The sequence below is a fragment of the Papio anubis genome, chromosome 4, assembly GCF_008728515.1.
Source record: "Papio anubis isolate 15944 chromosome 4, Panubis1.0, whole genome shotgun sequence".
Classification (NCBI taxonomy): Eukaryota; Metazoa; Chordata; class Mammalia; order Primates; family Cercopithecidae; genus Papio; species Papio anubis.
Genome location: NC_044979.1, coordinates 142,292,725 through 142,311,458, shown reverse-complemented (window position 1 = coordinate 142,311,458; position 18,734 = coordinate 142,292,725). Strand labels below are relative to the sequence as shown.

The window sequence follows — 18,734 nt, the reverse complement described above, 5'->3', positions numbered from 1 at the left end:
TCGGTATTAAAGGACGGTCCATTTCCAGACCAAGTAGAGGCCTTTTCTCTTCGTCACACAACGGAGAACAAGCCTTACAGCCCAAAGACTCCAGAAGCAAGAAGGAGCCCTCCAGGACAGAAAAGGGGTATGCCATCTTCTAGCACTTCAGATGCCGTCTCTGACAGAGGCTTCCTGAGACCTCAGAAAGAGGCAACGAGTTCCATTCAGGGACCCAGGGACCCTACGGATGGAGCGGAGGTGGAGAAGGACTCAGGGCACGGCAGCACTTCCGTGGATTCTGAGGGGTTCAGCATCCCAGACACGGGCAGTCACTGCAGCAGTGAGTGTGCGGCCAGCTCCCCAGAGGACAGGGGCTCACAGGAACATGCGGACTCTCAAGAGAAAGCGCCTGAAACTGACGACTCCTTTTCAGATGTGGACTGCCATCCAAACCAGGAAGACACAGCGTGTAAATTTCGAGTTTCGCCTCAGCCAACTAATCTCGCATCCCCAAACACAAAGCGTTTTAAAAAAGAAGAAATTCTTTCCAATTCTGACATTCGTCAAAAGTTAGTAAATACTCAGAACGTGTCAACCTCTCAGGTTGATGTAGCTGTTAAAATTAATAAGAAGGTTGTAGCCCTGGACTTTTCTATGAGTTCTTTAGCTAAACGAATAAAGCAGTTACATCGTGAAACACAGCAAAGTGAAGGTGAACAGAATTATAGGAAGTTTAGGGCAAAGATTTGCCCTGGAGAAAATCAAGCAGCTGAAGATGAACTAAGAAAAGAGATAAGGTAACGTTTTAATTTTTTACTTCTTTACTTTTATTTAAATTTTTGTTTATTTTTTTTTTTTCGAGACAGAGTCTTGCTCTGTTGCCCAGGCTGGAGTGCAGTGGTGCGATCTTGGCTCAATGCAGCCTCCACCTCCCGAGTTCAAGTGATTCTCCTGCCTCAGCCTCCTGAGTAGCTGGGATTACAAGTGCGTACCACCATGCCTGGCTAATTTTTGTATTTTTGGTGAAAACAGGGTTTCACCATGTTGGCCAGGCTGGTCTCGAACTCCTGACTTCAGGTGATCCACCCACTTCGGCCTCTGAAAGTTCTAGGATTACAGACGTGAGCCACCGCACCTGGCCAGGTAAAGTCTTTTTCTTAAGAGTATTTTGAAGCTGGGTGCGGTGGCTCACGCCTGTAATCCCTGCACTTTGGGAAGCCAAGCCAAGGAAGGAGGATCACTTGAGCCCCAGAGTTCAAGACCAGCCTGGGCAGCATAGGGAGACCCTGTCTCTACAATAAAATTGGCCGGGCACAGTAGTGCACAGTTGTAATTCCAGCATCTGCACCTGGCCAGATACTGTTCTCTGTGGCAGGACATAGACTCCAAAGACATGGAAGATTTGGGTCTTTTAGGCCAGCACCAGCTTTTGAGCAGATTATCTGTGTACTGGGAACCAGGGCACATTCAGACAATTCCCGGGAGAGCCTGGGATCGGCACCAGGGGAGGTGGTATTTGTGCTGGTATCTGGGATGCTTCTGGGATGTCCTTTCCCTTCCCTCCTGCGGTGCAGGAGTTCCTGTGTCATCACTCACTCTGGCAGCTTCTCTTCATCCAGCAGGCTGCAGCCACTCCTGCTCCGAGGAGATCTGAAACTCAGCCTGAGTGGGTAGGGGCCTCTTACAAGAGTTCCTTTTCTGACGGGCACGGTGGCTCACGCCTGTAATCCCAGCACTTTGGGAGGCGGAGGCAGGCGGATCACCTGAGGTCGGGAGTTCGAGACCAGCCTGACCAACATGGAGAAACCTTGTCTCTACTAAAAATGCAAAGTTACTGGGATGTGGTGGTGCACGCCTGTAATCTCAGCTACTCGGGAGGCTGAGGCAGGAGAATCACTTGAACCTGGGAGGCGGAGGTTGTGGCGAGCCGAGATTGCACCATTGCACTCCAGCCTGGGCAACAAGAGCGAACTCCATCTCAAAAAAAAAAAAAAAAGAGTTCCTTTTCTGAGGACTCTCCCTCTTCCCTAGAGGTAGTAGCATTTTCCATTCCTGTATTTATTAGCATAATAGTTAACCACCTTTTACTAGTTTGTGTAATGCTTTGTTATACATTTTTCCTCCTCAGGCCTGGCATGGTGGTGCACACCTTGTAATTCTAGCACTTTGGGAGGCTGAGGCAGGGAGTTTGAGACCAGCCTGGGCAATATAATGAGACCCCATCTCTAAAAAAACAAATGAGACCCCATCTCTAAAAAAAAAAGCCATGTACACTGCTGCATGTCTGTAGTCCCAGGTACTCAGGAGGCTGAGGCAGGAGGCTCACTTGAGCCCAGGAGTTTGAGGCTGCAGTGAGCTATGACCATGCCATTGTACTCTAGCTTGGGCGACAGAGCAAGATCCTGTCTTTTTTTTTTTTTTTTTTTTAAAAAAGAATCCCTGTTAAAATCGCTGGTGTGGTTTTTGTCTCTTGATTGTACCCTGACTGATATGGAATTGGTACCAGGAGACAGACCCTCGAAGATAAGATTTGGGGATTGGTTTGGTTATGACTTGGATTTGAGCTCTGTGTAGAGCCCCTCACAATAGGAAATGTGGGCTCAGTAATCCATGCCATGTGGAGGTCTCACAGTTCACCAGACTCTCCCCTGTGGTTGATTGTGATGGTGACGAGCATGGTGGCATGGGACCAGGTCTTCCTGGAGCACTTATAGAAAGAAACAACAATATCAGCTCCTTTATTTTTTTTTGAGACAGAGTCTCGCTCTTTCACCCAGGTTGGAGTGCACTGGCACGATCTCAGCTCACTGCAACCTCTGCATCCTGGGTTCAAGCGATTCTTCTGCCTTAGTTTCCCAAGTAGCTGGGAGTACAGGTGCCCACCACCACGCCCGGCTAATTTTTTTATTTTTAGTAGAGACAGGGTTTCACCATGTTGGCCAGGCTGGTCTTGAAGTCCCAACCTCAAATGATCTGCCCACCTTAGCCTCCCAAAGTGCTGGGATTACAGGCGTGAGCATTAATCCCAAAGTGCTGGGATTACAGGCCCGTGCCCATCCTAATCTCAGCTCCTTTCATCCTCAGCTCAGGCCACCAGGTGAGAACCAGAAAACGTCCATGGTTTAACAGAGTCTGCTTTAAAACGTCTGCTTTAACAGAGTCATTTCTTACAGTTACAGCACTGATACTGCGGAAAATCCGTTTTCACCGCATTTACTTATGTGGGACTGAGAGTGACAGTGTCAGTTTCTCGTGTGAAGGTTAGGGGTGGTGTCTGTCTTTTGTCCGGATTGACTAAGATAGTATCTAATGACATTAGATGTTGAAGCCACCCAGCAAAGGACCCAGGGGTCGGCCTGGCAGAGATTAGAAGGGTTGATATCCAGTATTGGCCAATAGATACTCTTAGACACCACTGGCGGCAATGTGCATTTTCTCAGATTTCCCATCAAAAAGTACATATGTGATTCTCCCTCTAGCGTCTGTCTCCCGGAAATGCACCCACAGATGAGCAGGTTTATGCACAGAAGTCTTTGTTGCAGCTTTGAGTGCACGATTGAAATTGGAAACAACCGAAATGTGCTTTAGTCGGGAATTTGACAGACAAATTATGGTACATCCGCACAGTGACTTCCTATGTGGCCATTAAAAAGAATGAAGTAGGCCTGGCATGGTAGCTCATGCCTGTAATCCCAGCATTTTGGGAGGCCGAGGCGGGTGGATCACTTGAGGTCAGAAGTTCAAGACCAGCCTGGCCAACATGGTGAAACCTCGTCTCTACTAAAAATAAAAAAATTAGCCAGGTTTGACGGTGCATGCCTGTAGTCCTAGCTACTCGAGAGGCTGAGGCAGGAGAATCGCTCGAACCCAGGACCATAGGTTGCCTTGAGCAAGGGTCGTGCCACTGCAGTCCAGCCTGGGCAACAGAGTGAGACTCCGTCTTAGAAAAATGATAATAAAAAAATAATGAAGTAGATCTATGTGTACAGATCTGCAAACATCTTTCAGATGCATTAAGTGATGACAGTGGAATGGAGAATTAAGGTTCCATTTTTGTTTTTTAAAATTAAAAAAAATGTATATAGAGAGACAAGGGTCTAGAAGGATATATTCCATTTAAATTGTTAATAGTAGCAACTGATGCCTTCTCCGAAGACTTGGATGAATGAATAGTTAATGTTATCTTTAGAAAGTGGGATGGTTAAGCTAGGTGCGGTGACTCATGCCTGTAATTCCCATCACTTTGGGAGGCCAAGGCGGGCAGATCATGAGGTCAGGAGTTCGAGACCAGCCTGACCAACATGAGGAAACTCTTGTCTCTACTAAAAATACAAAAATTAGCTGGGCATGGTGGCATTTGCCTGTAATCCCAGCTACTCAGGGGGCTGAGGCAGAAGAATCACTTGAACCTGGGAGGTGGAGGTTGCAGTGAGCTGAGATTGTGCCATTGCACTCCAGCCTGGGTGACAGAACGAGACTCTGTCTTAAAAAAAAAAAAAAAGAAAGTGGGATGACTAGGGACTTTATTATTTTGTGTTTTTGTATTGTTTGACTTTTTTTTATTACAGTCATCTATAACATAATCAGAAAAATAATCTTGTACAGTGTCTCATAATTAACATTTTCTACCTGCAGTAAAACGATGTTTGCAGAAATGGAAATCGTTGGTCAGTTTAACCTGGGATTTATAATAACCAAACTGAACGAGGATCTCTTCATAGTGGACCAGCATGCCACGGATGAGAAATACAACTTTGAGATGCTGCAACAGCACACCGTGCTCCAGGGACAGAGGCTTATTGCGTAAGTGTTTTTTAGTGTTGATTCCCAAACTCCCCCTCAAATTTAAGATCTAACAGAGGCCGAGGCAAGAGCATCGTAAGAGACCAGCAGTTTGAGACCAGCCTGGGCAACATAGCAAGACCTCATATCTACTAAAAAAGGAAGAGATCTAGGAAGGAGGGGTGTAAAAAATAAAAAAGATCGAACTGGTGGGGTACAGTGCCTCACCCTGTAATCCCAGCACTTTGGGAGGCCGAGGCAGGCGGATCACCTGAGGTCAGGAGTTCGAAAGCAGCCTGGCCAACATGGTGAAACGCCATCTCTACTAAAAATACAAAAAGGCCGGGCGCGGTGGCTCACACCTGTAATCCTAGCACTTTGGGAGGCTGAGGCAGATGGATCACTCCAGGTCCGGAGTTCAAGACCAGCTTGACCAACATGGTGAGACCCTGTCTGTAGTAAAAATACAAAATTAGCCGGGCATGGTGGCGGGCACCTGTAATCCCAGCTACTTGGGAGGCTGAGGCAGGAGAATCGCTTGAACCCAGGAGATGGAGGTTGTGGTGAGCCGAGTTCGCACCATTGCACTCCAGCCTGGGCAGCAAGAGTGAAACTCCATCTCAAAAAAAAAATAATAATGATAAAAAGTAAAAATACAAAAAATTAGCCAGGCATGGCAGTGCACGTCTGTAATTCCAGATACTCAGGAGGCTGAGGTAGGAGAATCGCTTGAACCTGGGAGATAGACGTTGCAGTGAGCCGAGATCCACCACTGCACTCTAGCCTGGGCGACACAGCGAGACTCCATCTCAAAAAAAAAAAAAAAAGAGATCTACTAGTTTATATGTGTGTCTATATGTATATAGGTATTTTTCCATAAGTATTCGTATAGCAGATTTTTATACTTTTTACCTAATAATAGTAATAGTTACCATTTATTGAATGCCTAGTATCTGCCAGGCACTGTTGAAATAATGTGTGTGTATTAGTTCATTTAATCCTCAAAAACCAATGAGGTTGTTACTGTTACCATCACCATTCCACAAGTGATAAAACTGAGGCACACAGAGAGGTTGAGTAACCTGCCCAAGTTTACACAGTTAACATGTTCTCTAAGTATCAGACCTTTTTAGCTATTAAAAATGTTGATCACTGGTTAGCCAGAAGCTCCTTTTGATGAGGGCAATTTATAGTACCGAGTATTAGTATGGATAGTGTATGGAATGTGTGTGTTCAGAAAGACAGCCTGTGCGCCAGTCTTGATTTACAGTAGAGTAATCAGAAGTCAGATGGTCACTGCAGGTTGAGTGCAGGGGCACACGCCTATGATCCCAGAGCTTTGGGAGGCTGAGGCAGCCAGATCCCTTGAGCTTAGGAGTTTGAGACCAGCCTGGGCATCATGGTGAAACCTTGTCTCTACAACAAATATAAAAAATTAGCCAGACTTGATAGTCTGTGTCTGTGGTCCCAGCTATTCAGGAGGCTGAGGTGGGAGAATCATTTGAGCCCAGGAGATTGAGGCTGCCATGGTTGTGCCACTGCACAGCACTCCGGCCTGGGAGACAGAGTGAGACAGTGAGACTCTGCCTCACAAATAAATAAAATAAAATATAAACATTATTTTAAGATAGGCACTGCAGAATTTGGTATTTCTCTTTCCTCGGCCAAACTGGGATGTTTTACCCTGATCACTTTACAAAGGCCAGGTGTGATAGTGTATAGTATAAAACCAAAGTCTTGTCTTGAGCAAAGTTGTAAGAAGAGGTCATGGATTTTCGTGCGGGAAATTAAACCACACAGAGAAGTAAACTGAGATCCCAACAAGTAGATCCCACATGGAGAAATGTATCGCTGAACAGCTGGAAAAAACCTATCTAGTTTACTGCGTACTCTCCTGTGGGATGCATGAATTGTTTTTATTCTCAGTAGGAGGCAATGGTAATAATAAAGACATTTAGTAAGCTACTTTATAATCCTGAGATATCCCTTCCCTGTTCCTCTTAATGGAGGTTTTTCTGTCTTTTTTTTTTTTTTTTTTGTTTTGTTGACAGTGTTTCGCTCCTTTGCCCAGGCTGGAGTGCAGTGGTGTGATCTTGGCTCACTGCAACCTCTGCCTCCCGGTTCAAGTGATTCTTCTGTCTCAGCCTCCCGAGTAGCTGGGACTACAGGCGCCCGCCTGCCACACCTGGCTAATTTTTGTATTTTTAGTAGAGAGGGGGTTTTGCCATGTTGATCAGGCTGGTCTCGAACTCCTGACCTCAGGTGATCCACCTGCCTCAGCCTCCCAAAGTGCTGGGATTACAGGCATGAGCCACCGTGCCCAGCTGAGGTCTTGCATTTTTTAGCCATTCGGCAAAGATAACCTCTCGTCTGTGACATCTCAAGTTGACCCAGGTAATCACAGACCACTTTGGGTCCCAGATGGACCACACTTCAAGATTAAAGGATCAAGGCCCAGTTCCACCCTGCCCTGCCAGCCCCTGTGTAGGGTGGCCCCGTTGACCTCTGTAGCTTTTCCCGTTCCTCTTCCTCTTGTTCCCTGTACTCGAGCCTCTCTGGCTATCTTTCTTTTTCCCTTGGCAGGCCTGATGAATCCCTGTGTGGCCACTAAGCAGAATGAAGGATATCTTTATGTGTGGCTCTGCAAACATCAGCGGTCCATCCCGAGGCTTGGCACACATTGTTTTCTCTGCCTAGAGTACTTGTCCTGCCCCCTGCACCCACTTCTCCCCATTACCTGATTAACTCTCTCTTATCCCCAGACTCAGCTCAAAGGTCACTTCCTGACCCCGGGTGAAGTCTCACTTATGACACTGGGTGCTTTTTCTTCCTGACCTTTCTGTCGTTTGTCATCATAATCGACTTGCATGAGTATCTGCTCCACGTCTTTCTTCCCCAGTAATCTGTTAGCTCCAGGACCACGCCTGTGTTTGCTCACTGGCTGTCTCCTGCCTTTAGCAGTGTTTGTCTTATCCAGCACTCAGGACTGGATGCAGTGGCTCACACTTGTAATCCCAGCACTTTCAGAGGCCGAGGTGAGAGGATTGCTTGAGCCCAGGAGTTTGAGACCAGCCTAGGCAACATAGTGAGATCCTGTCTCTATCTTTGAAAAAATAACAAAAAGTTAAAAAAAAAAAAAAGCACACACTAAATCCAGGAGAAGGATGGAGATATAATACAGGCAGAGGATGGAACAGGATAGCAAAATAAATTCTGTCTGTTCATTCTGTTTACAAATGCTGGCAATGACCTAACCCAGTGTTTCAAATTCTCTATTAGGAGGAGGAAAAATAGCATTTTTGTGATATTGTTATCCTTAAGGAAAGGATTCAGAAAAAGTTGGAGTCATTGGGGTGGCAGACTGAGGAAAAGGCAAACTACTTTTGTAGCTACTTTAACTTTTCTTTTTTTTTTTTTCGAGACAGAGTCTTGCCCTGTTGCCCAGGCTGGAGTGCAGTGGTGCGATCTCAGCTCACTGCAACCTCCGCCTCCTGGGTTCAAGCAATTCTAGTGCCTCAGCCTCCCAAGTAGCTGGGATTACAGGCATGAGCCACCACTTCCAGCTCATTTTTGTTTTTGTGGGTGTTTTTTTTATTTTTTTATTTTTTGGAGATAGTCTTGTGTCTCCGAGGCTGGAGTGCAGTGGTGTGATCTTGGCTCACTGCAACCTCTGCCTCCTGGGTTCCAACGAATCTCCTGCCTAAGCCTCCCAAGTAGCTGGGACTACAGGCACGCGCCACCATGCCTGGCCTAATTTTTATATTTTTAGTAGAGAGAAGGTTTCACCATGTTGACCAGGGTGGTCTCAAACTCCTGGCCTCAAGAGATCTGCCTGCCTTGGCCTCCTAAAGTGGTGAGATTACAGGTGTGAGCCACTGCACCTGGCCTGTAGCTACTTTATCTTCTAAAAAGAACTTTAAGAAAGAGAGAATTAAAAGGAACTTCTCAGGAAGTTTTATGACACTTAGCTGAATAGTGTTGTTATTCATGTTGCTATTTTGACATGAATTGAAAATATAGTATTGTTGTTTTCATTTCATTTCTGCTGTAAAGCAAAATGTTTGGCTTCAGGATACAGTTTGCATCATTTTTGTGTTTTTCAGACCTCAGACTCTCAACTTAACTGCTGTTAACGAAGCTGTTCTGATAGAAAATCTGGAAATATTTAGAAAGAATGGCTTTGATTTTGTTATTGATGAAAATGGTAAGTCATTAATTAGAACCATAGCGGCTGAGTGTGGTGACTCAAGCCTGTAATCCCAGCACTCTGGGAGGCCAAGGCGGGCAGATCGCCTGAGGTCAGGAGTTCGAGACCAGCCTGGCCAGTGTGGTGAAACCCCATCTCTACTGAAAATAGAAAAATTAGCCTGGTGTGGTGGCGGGCGCCTGTCATCCCAGCTACTCAGGAGGCTGAGGTGGGAGAATTGCTTGAACCCAGGAGACAAGGGTTGCAGTGAGCCGAGATCATGTCACCGCACTCCAGCCTGGGTGACAAGAGTGAAACTCTGTCTCAAAAAAAAAAAAAAAAAATTAGAACTATAGATTCTTGTCTTTTTAGAGCTGGGAATAATCTTTCAGGTCATACAGACCAGTTTTTTTATTTTATAAAAGATGAAAAAGCCTCCCCCAAAAAGCATTTTGTGACTGTCCTCTCTCTTTCAGATGTTCATTCTTTTTTTTTTTTTTTTTTTTTTGAGATGGAATCTCAATCTCGGCTCACTGCAAGCTCCACCTCCTGGGTTCACACCATTCTCCTGCCTCAACCTCCTGAGTAGCTGGGACTACAGGCCTGGCTAATTTTTCATGCTTAGGAGATTTTCAGCTGTTTGATATATTAGGGACGTCTGCATCTCCTGATATCATGATTCTCACCTGGCCTTTGGCCTCCCCAGATTGGAATATGGCGTGGAGCTTCACCGCTACCAGCTTCAGATAAGTTCACCGGCGAGCCAAGCGAAACCGTTTCAAGCCTACGATCTTCGTACCAGGTCTTTATCGCGACTGAAAGGGCTAAATTTGATTTCCTTTGCCAACTAAAACTGGAATCTCGACCTGCGACATCATGAACTGATCTTTTGCCGTTTTACAGCCCCAGTCGTGCCCAGCCCCGAGTTGGTTAGATGCCAAGCCTCCAGAGCCTGTCGGAAGTCGGTGAGTAAAGAAAGCCCGGCCGTCAGCTCAGCTACTCCAGCTTGCAGTCTGAGGAAGGTCTCAGCCCAGCTCCTGATTTGGTCAAGGCTGTTAAACGCCTTTGTGATTGCCAGGAGTCATTTTACACAGAGCTACGTGGAACATCATAGCTGAGCATCTATGTAGTCTGCGTTCTCTGGGACCTTGAACTCATAATTATTGCTCTTTTGTTACCTCAGTTAAACAGTATTCCTGGCCGGGCGCGGTGGCTCAAGCCTCTAATCCCAGCACTTTGGGAGGCCGAAGCGGGAGGATCACGAGTTCAGGAGATCAAGACCATCCTGGCTAACACGGTGAAACCCCGTCTCTACCAAAAAATACGAAAAAATTAGCTGGGCGTGGTGGCGGCCACCTGTAGTCCCAGCTACTCGGGAGGCTGAGGCAGGAGAATGGTGAGAACTCGGGAGGCGGAGCTTGCAGTGAGCCGAGTTCACACCACTACACTCCAACCTGGGCGACAGAGTGAGACTCCATCTCAAAGAAAAAAAAAAAAAAACAGTATTCTTTTTTTTTTTTAAGATGGGATCTCCCTCTGTCACCCAGGCTGGAGTGTAGTGCCACAATCACAGCTCACTGTAGCCTTGACCTCCCAGGCTGAAGGGATCCTCCTGCCTCTGTCTTCCGAGTAGCTGTGACTACAGGCACGTACCACCATGCCCAGCTAATGTTTAAATTTTCTGTAGAAACATGGTCTCCTTTTGCCCCTTGCCTCAGCCTCCCGAAGTGCTGGAATTACAGGCATGAGCCACCGTGCCCGGCCAGTATTCTATCTCAGAGCTTTTGTTGACTCCAACGCAGTTAGTGGTTGAGGCACCTTGTTCGTCTATGGACCTTAGGGGTCCTAACAACACTGGTAGATAAAGATTTGCTGCTGGGACTTCGGCAACATTGGAATAGGTTCTGCAGAGTCATCGAGGCAGCGGGTGCTTCCGCGAGGGGTGCTGTGGTTGTCGTTGCGTGGCACCACTGCCGATGCTCTGGTTGGTGTTGGAAGGTGGTAGCAGGGGCTACGCCTGCAGTGGGGAGTAGCCTGATGTCCAAGAAAAGTGACTCTGTATCAGCTGGCCATTGGGAAAGGCCAGGATGCCATTCCTTTACTTATTCAGCAGATGCTCCTTGAGCCCCTGCTGTGGGCCGCCCTGCTCCAGGCGCTGGGGACACAGAGGTAGCTAAAGCGGCTACGTGCCCTGTGGGCGGTGGGGAGAAACAGACATCACCACAAATAAACGACACCCATTAGATGCCGGTGAGCACAGCCAAGAGATTCAAACAGCGCTTTTGTTTGTTTGTTTGTTTTTGAGACACAGTCTTGCTCTGCTACCAGGCTGGGTCTGTGATGCGTGATCTCAGCTCACATAGCCTCCGCCTCCCGGGTTCAAAGCGATTACCTCAGCCTCCCAGTATCTGGGACTACAGACATGTACTTACCACACCTGGCTAATTTTTATATTTTAATAGAGGCGGGGGTTTCACCTGCCATGTTGGGGTGAGCTGGTCTTGATCTCCTGACCTCATGATCTGCCCGCCTAGGCCTCCCAAAGTGCTGGGATTACAGGCGTGAGCCACCACGCCTAGCCTAAAACAGCATTTTAGGACAGGAAATAACTATGAAAAACATGGTGACCAGGTGAGATGGTGGTCAGGAGCAACATCTGGGCAGGTGGCATCTCAGCTGCCATCTAAAAGGTGGGGAAATTAAAAGATTAGCCAGGCGTGGTGGCGGGTGCCTGCAGTCAGCAGCTACTCAGGAGGCTGAGGTGGGAGGATCACTTGAGCCGGGGAGGTTGAGGTTGCAGTGAGCCAAGATCACGCAACTGTACTCCCGCCTGGGTGACAGAGTAAGACCTTGTCTCAAAAAAAAAAAAAGTAGGCTGGAGCCCTCTTGGGTAAGAACTTTCCAAGTGGAGGAAGTAGGAAGACTGAAGCCAGAGGCCGATTATGTCCCTGGAGAGGGGAAGGGAGTGAGCAGAGCGGCGACCAGAGGACAGCCACGTAGAGCATTGCCGGTCATGCCTAGACCCTGGGGTCTGTGCTGTGTGTGGCGGGAGCCACTGGAGAGAACGGACTGGGAGTCCCATGATTGCAGCTGCTGGAGAGAGAACAGACTGGAAGGGGGTGCCTTGACTGCCGCAGCTGGGGGCCACGTGGGGAGTGGGTGGGATGGAGCCTGCTGTGGGAGCATCAGGTGTAACTTACAGCCATGAGATTAGATGAAATGACTCAAAGGCAGAGTTTAATTAGAAGAGGGCCCAGAGTCTGAGTTCTAGCCACAGTGTTGCTTTGATAAAGACCTAATATGGGCTGGGCGTAGTGACTCACACCTGTAATCCCAGCACTTTGGAAGGTGGAAGTGGGTTGATTACCTGGGGTCAGGAATTTGAAACCAGCCTGGCCAACATGGTGAAACCCCACCCCAACTCAATGTACAAAAATTAGCTGGGTGTGGTGGCGAGCGCCTGTAATCCCAGCTACTCGGGAGGCGGAAGCGGGAGAATTGCTTGAATCATGGAGGCGGAGGTGCAGTGAGCCGAGATCACACCGCTGCACTCCAGCCTGGGCAACAGGGTTTCCTACCACCCCCTGCCTCGCAAAAAAAACAAGACCTAATATGGACCTTCCATTCTTGGCATCTGTGAGTGAGAGTGTGGAGCTGAGCTCACAGCTGGTCAGTTTTGACGTCCTGAGTCTTTAGTGTGACTCGGGGCCCGGGGAACCACAGGCTGCTGCTTCCCTCCCGCCCTGGCCTACTCCTCCGTCTCCAGTGTTGTCACTGCCTGCCCCGAGGCCCCTGCTCTGAGCCCTGCCCACCCTTCCAGCCCCATCTCCTCCCCACCACGCTTCCAGCCATGTAGCCGCCTTCCAGTTCCACACTCGCCCAGTCTCCTCCCCGCCTTACACCCGTTCTCCCTACGCTCCTCTCTACCTGGGTTTGCCACCTTCACCCTTCACCCCCTCCCCACACCTGAGCAGGCCCCCTCTCCTGGGCGCCATCTGTCTTGGTTCTCTGTTGACTTGTTGATTATCTGTCCTCCTCCACCCTGGTGGAACCCTGCCGTCACTGCTGTCACTGCTGTCCTGCTTTCCGACTGTGCTTGGCACATGGCGAGCCCTCGGTGCTACAGGAAGAAGGGAGGCGACAGAGCGCTTCAGGCTTGTCTCCTCTCCTTCCTGTCAGGACCCATGGCAGGGAGGCAGCAGGGCCAGGGCAGCAGGGTGGAGCTCAACAGAGGGGGAGTGACGCCTGCACCCACTGGGGGAGAGGGTCCCGGCAGTACCGCAGCCCCGAGGCAGCTGTTTGCTTGATGTGCAAGAGGAAGGGAGTAGCAGTGCAGCTGGGGTGAGGAAGGGAGGCATTCGTGCTTGGAGGTGGGGGTGCAGGCACAGCCCAGTGAGGGCCAAGTCAGGGACAGACGGGGGCTTTTATTCAGGTGAGGGGGAAGCCGTGGAGCGGAACGACATGACCTGACAGCGCTTTAGATGTAATCACTGGCTGCTGGGTGGAGAGCGGCTCGGAGGGCTCGCAGTGGGGTGGGGAGCCCAGCCGGGAGGCTGCTGCACCTGCCAGGGCAAGAGGGCAGGGTGGCCGCTGAGAGTGGCTGCGTTCGGGACAGGTGTGGTCGTGTCTGGAGTGGAGGCAGTGCCACCTCGAAGCAGCCACAAGGGACCTGATGTCATAGAAAGGTGGAGGGCTGAGATCTAGAACCTAGGCTTCTCTGGGGGAAGGTTTTTCAGGGAAGGTGGTTTTTTTGAGCTGTAATCTTGTCCAGTCTCATTTTAGACAACAGTGCTTCTGAAAAGCTGCCATTCTGATGTCAAAAAAACCTATTAAAACGTTGAACCATTGTGTCTGGTCCTCAGGTGATGATTGGAACTGCTCTGAACACAAGCGAGATGAAGAAACTGATCACCCACATGGACCACCCCTGGAACTGTCCCCATGGAAGGCCAACCATGAGACACATAGCCAACCTGGGTGTCATTTCGCAGAACTGACAGTAGTCACTGTATGGAATCATCGGTTTTATTGCAGATTTTTATGTTTTGAAAGACAGGGTCTTCACTAACCTTTTTTGTTTTCAAATGAACCTGCTACTTAAAAAAAAAAATACACATCAGACCCATTTAAAAGTGATCTTGAGAACCTTTTCAAACCAGATGGAGCATTGCTTGCAAATTTTTTTTCTCTGTTTGCATGCGCTCGTGTGTGTGTGTGTGTGTGTGTGTGTGTGTGTGTGTGTGTGTGTATCCAGGCAGGAACATATTTTATAAAAATAAGAACACTTGGGCCGGGCGTGGTGGCTTATGCCTGTGATCCCAGCACTTTGGGAGGCGGAGGCAGGCGGATCACCTGAGGTCAGGAGTTTGAGACCAGCCTGACCAACATGGAGAAACCCCTCCTCTACTAAAAATGCAAAATTAGCCAGGAGTGGTGGCGCATGCCTGTAATCCCAGCTACTCGGGAGGCTGAGGCAGAAGAATCTCTTGAACCCGGGAGATGGAGGTTGTAGTGAGCCAAGATCGTGCCATTGCATTCCAACCTGGGCGACAGAGTGAGACGTCGTCTCAAAACAAACCGCTGTGGAAGTCACTCAGCCCTCTGCTCTGGCTGGACATAGTTTAGTGTATAACTTTCAACCCTTAACAATAATTAAATTCATCTTTGTTTAATTTCATAAATTTAAAATTAGGGTCCTTTTGGGTTAGTGATTCTCAGTCCTGATTCACATTAAATTTTTAAACAAGGGGGATTCTCTGCCCGGCTAGAAGAAAATGACTGGATGCGACAGGGGTCACTATTTTTAAACATTCCTCTGTGCGGCGAAGGTAGCAAAGTGCTGTCCTCGCAGGGGAGCAAAAAGAGTTTGATTTTCCCATAATTTGATGCTGTGATTTGGTTCCTCAGGGTGTGAACTATAGAACATTCCAGTTACTGGCCTTGAGTGGTTCTGGGAATATAAGAATCCCTGTCTGTCTTTTCAAGTAGTTTTCATGGAACCTTGTCCTGTTTGAACTGGGCTGAAAATGGAAGTAAAGATGTCCTCTTGGGGGCCCAGTGAGGACGGATGTGACTCCCCCGCTGCCCCACCCCTTCCCCAGATTGGGCTTCAAGGAAGAGAGGGCTCCCCTTCCTGCTTCAGAATCCCTTGGATGGAGGAGGCAGTACAGTAGTAACTGTGCCATCGTGTCTGGCACTGTGCTGGCGTCTGCAGGATCCCACTTACGAACTCTGCAGACTGGCAGCTGTGGCAGGATTACAGCCCCCAAGACAGCTGTGTCCTAATCCCCAGAACCTGTGACCAGGCTGCCTCACATGGCAGAAGGGACTCGGCAGGTTGATTGAAGAATTTTTCTTTTTTTTTGAAGTTTCGCTCCTGTTGCCCAGGCTGGAGTGCAATAGCGTGATCTCAGCTCACTGCAGCCTCTGCCTCCCAGGTTGAAGTGATTCTCCCACCTCAGCCTCCTGAGTAGCTGGGATTACAGGTGCTCACAACCACAGCTGGCTAATTTTTGTATTTTTAGTAGAGACAGGGTTTCACCGTGTTGCATGCTGGCCAGGCTGGTCTTGAACTCCTGACCTCAGGTGATCCACCTGCCCCGGCCTCCCAAAGTGCTGAGATGACAGGTGTGAGCCATACTGCCTGGCCGAGTTAAGGATCTTGCAGTAGAGAGATTATCCTGGATTGTCTGGGTGGGCCCAGTCCATTGGGTGAGTCCTTCGAAGGTGGAGACCTTTCCCTGCTGGCCAGAGAGAAGCTGCCTTGCTGGTTTTGGAGATGGAAGGAGGTACCACTAGTCAAGGATTGCAAGTAGCCTCTGGAACAGGGATTCCAGCACTCCAGCCACACACCAGTAGTGGTCCATGGCCTGTTGGGAACCAGGGCGCACAGCAGGTTAGGGGCGGGCAAGCCAGCAAAACTTCATCTGTATTTAGATCCAGTCCCCATGGCTGGTGTTACCACCTGAGCGCCACCTCCTGTCGTATCAGCGGTGGGCATTAGATTCTCGTAGGAGCACAAACCCTATTGTGAACTGTACACGCGAGGGATGTAGGCTGCACACTCCTTATGAGAATCTGATGCCTGATGATCTGTCACTGTCTCCCGTCACCCCCAGATGGGACCGTCTAGTTGCAGGAAAACAAGCTCAGGCTCCCACTGAGTCTATGATGGTGAGTTGTAGAATTATTTACTTATATATTACAATGTAATAATAATAGAAATAAAATGCACAGTAAATGCAACGCGCTTGAATCATCCTGAAACCATTCCCTACCCCCATCCGTGGAAAAATTGCCTTCTGCGAAACCGGTCTCTGGTGCCAAAAAGGTTGGGGACTGCTTCTGGAAAAGCTGGAAAAGGCAAGGAAACGGATGCTTCACCGGAGCCTCTGGAAGGAACCAGCACTGTGGGCCTAATTTACAGACTGTAGGATAATAAATTTGTGTTGCTTCAAGCCACTAAATTTATGGTAATTTGTTTACAGCAGCAATGGAAAAACTAATGCCTGCATTATTCCTATTTTATGATGAAGCAGTTAGCAGAGCTGGGAAACCCTTGGCCTGCTGCCTCCAGCGCCCAGCCTTTCCCCCTGGCCTTCAGGACCAGCAAGGGCGGGACACCTACTTGGCGCTGGCGCGCGGCCCCTTTAAGAGCACAGGGCGGGCCAGGAGGCGTCCGCGGTTGCCTGGAGACCAGAGCGGGATCTGGGACGCGGAGAGCCCTGCAACACCTCGCCCGAGCCCGGCGAGGTCTCTGGGCTCCTGGAGCGAGGTGAGCGCCCCAGGCCGCGGGGTCATGCGTAGCCGGGACAGCGGTGGCGACCGGGTCCTGCTCCTTCCCGGCCGGCCGGACTGACGCGGCCTCCCAGGAGCCGAGCACGTGCGTGATGGGCGAGGAGGGCCTAGGCCGGGCCGACCAGTGCAGGGAGCCCATTCTTCCCGCCTCACCGTAGACACGGGAGAGAGATGGCCTCTCCTTAAGCCCGGGAGAACAGAGGAAACATTAGGAAACACGCACTGAGAAACGAAATTGGCTTGATTTGTAGTTCACTTATTTGTAGGTCACTGACAGAGGACCGTAAACCTCGTAGTAAAGGCCCCTTTAAATTTAGAGGTGAGAGCAGCTTGGGCTAGGTGACCCAGGGGCGGCTTCGCTGAGACAGTGGTCGGGCGTGTGAAGGAGCAAGGTAGTGAGTGTTTGAAGGAAGAGAGAAAGCTTGGCCGGGCGCGGTGGCTCAGGCCTGTAATCCCAGCACTTTTGGGAGGCCGAGGTGGGAGGATCACCTGAGGTTAGGAGTTCGAGATTAGCCTGACCAACATGGTGAAACCCCGTCTCTACTGAAAATACAAAAATTAGCCAGGAGTGGTGGCGGGCGCCTGTAATCCCAGTTACTTGGGAGGCTAACGCAGAAGAATAACTTGAACCTGGGAGGCGGAGGTGGCAGTGAGCCGAGATCGCACCACTCACTGCACTCCAGCCGGGGGACAGAGCGAGACCCTGTCTCAATAAATAAACAATGGAGGAAGAGAGAAGGCTGGAGGTGGGTTCAGCTGGAGGCTGGGGTTGCCAGAGGATGGCATCCAGGAAGAAGAGGGCAAGAAGGGCTCACTGCACCCGTCGGGCCTATGAAAAGGGACCAGACCTGGCCTTCACCACATGGCTCACCTATGCATCCTGCTTGATGGACCAGGGTGCTTTCGGTGGGGCCAGATTAGGAAAGTCGTGAACTATGGCTTTGAAACCCTGCACCGCAGCTCATATGCCAGACAAGCAAAGATATGAGCTGGAAACGGAGCTCGAGCAACGACGCGCTGGAAATACAACTCAAGCAACGATGCGCTGGAAACGCCACTCCAGCACACCGTTCCTTGCTTGTCTCGCATATGAGAGGCGCTCAATCGATGGCAGTGCTAGAGAGAGTAGGAAACCAATGATTTCAAGTTCGAAAACAGGAAAGGGACGAGATAATCACTCAATTTATTGCCTTTGCTCTGTACCCTGTACTTAGGGATTTTTCTGTGTCATCGATTTAATTCTTATGATACAAGGTACTGTTATTTCTATTTGTGAGGCAGAGGAGATTAAGCAACTTGCTTTAGAACACAGCACTTGACCGAGCTCAGTGGCTCATGCCTGCAATCCTAGCACTTTGGGAGGAGAAGGTGGGAAGATTGCTTGAGGCCAGGAGTTCAAAACCAGCCTGGGAAAAACGTAGCAAGACCCCCGTCTCAAAAAAAAAAAAAAAAAAAGAAAACCAGCGGGGTGTGGTGGCTCACGCTTGTAACCCCAGCACTATGGGAGGCCAAGGTGGGCAGATCACAAGGTTGGGAGTTCGAGACCAGCCTGGCCAATGCAGTGAAACCCCATCTCTACTAAAAATACAAAAATTAGCTGAGTGTGGTGGCAGGCGCCTGTAACCCCAGCTACTCGGGAGGCTGAAGCAGGAGAATCGCTTGAATCCAGGAGGCGGAGGTTGCAGTGAGCTGAGATCCTGCCACTGCACTCCAGCCTGGATGACAGGGCTAGACTCCATCTCAAAACAACAACAACAACAACAACAACAACAAAACTCAAAAACACAGAACTGGGCCAGGCACCCACGCCCAGTGGCTCACGCCTATGATCCCAGCACTTTGGGAGGCCGAGGCAGGCGGATCACCAGGTCAGGAGATCGAGACCATCCTGGCTAACACGGTGAAACCCTGTCTCTACTAAAAATATGAAAGAAATTAGTCAGGCTTGGTGGCAAGTGTCTGTAGTCCCAGCTACTCAGGAGGCTGA

At 49.4% G+C, this 18,734-nt stretch overlaps 2 protein-coding genes and 1 long non-coding RNA gene across 3 annotated transcripts in view; all 3 read left to right on the top strand.

Moving 5' to 3' along the window:
• The window catches only part of PMS2 (PMS1 homolog 2, mismatch repair system component), a 31,621-nt gene extending 22,585 nt beyond the window's left edge, over positions 1-9,036 (top strand). The window contains 3 exon segments of the mRNA XM_031665619.1: positions 2-779; positions 4,618-4,785; positions 8,868-9,036. Coding sequence (XP_031521479.1) covers positions 2-779; positions 4,618-4,785; positions 8,868-9,021 — 1,100 coding nt within the window. The 3' untranslated portion in view covers positions 9,022-9,036.
• An 846-nt stretch (positions 9,037-9,882) lies between these two features.
• On the top strand, positions 9,883-14,108 carry LOC110742803. Its single transcript, XR_004183323.1, has 2 exons — positions 9,883-9,915; positions 13,813-14,108. It is a non-coding gene; the product is annotated as an uncharacterized LOC110742803 (long non-coding RNA).
• Positions 14,109-16,223: 2,115 nt separating this feature from the next.
• LOC101011728 (radial spoke head 10 homolog B) overlaps positions 16,224-18,734 on the top strand; it is a 39,136-nt gene continuing 36,625 nt past the window's right edge. Inside the window, 1 exon segment of the mRNA XM_031665876.1 lies at positions 16,224-16,724. Within this exon segment, the coding sequence (XP_031521736.1) occupies positions 16,443-16,724 (282 nt within the window). The 5' untranslated portion in view covers positions 16,224-16,442.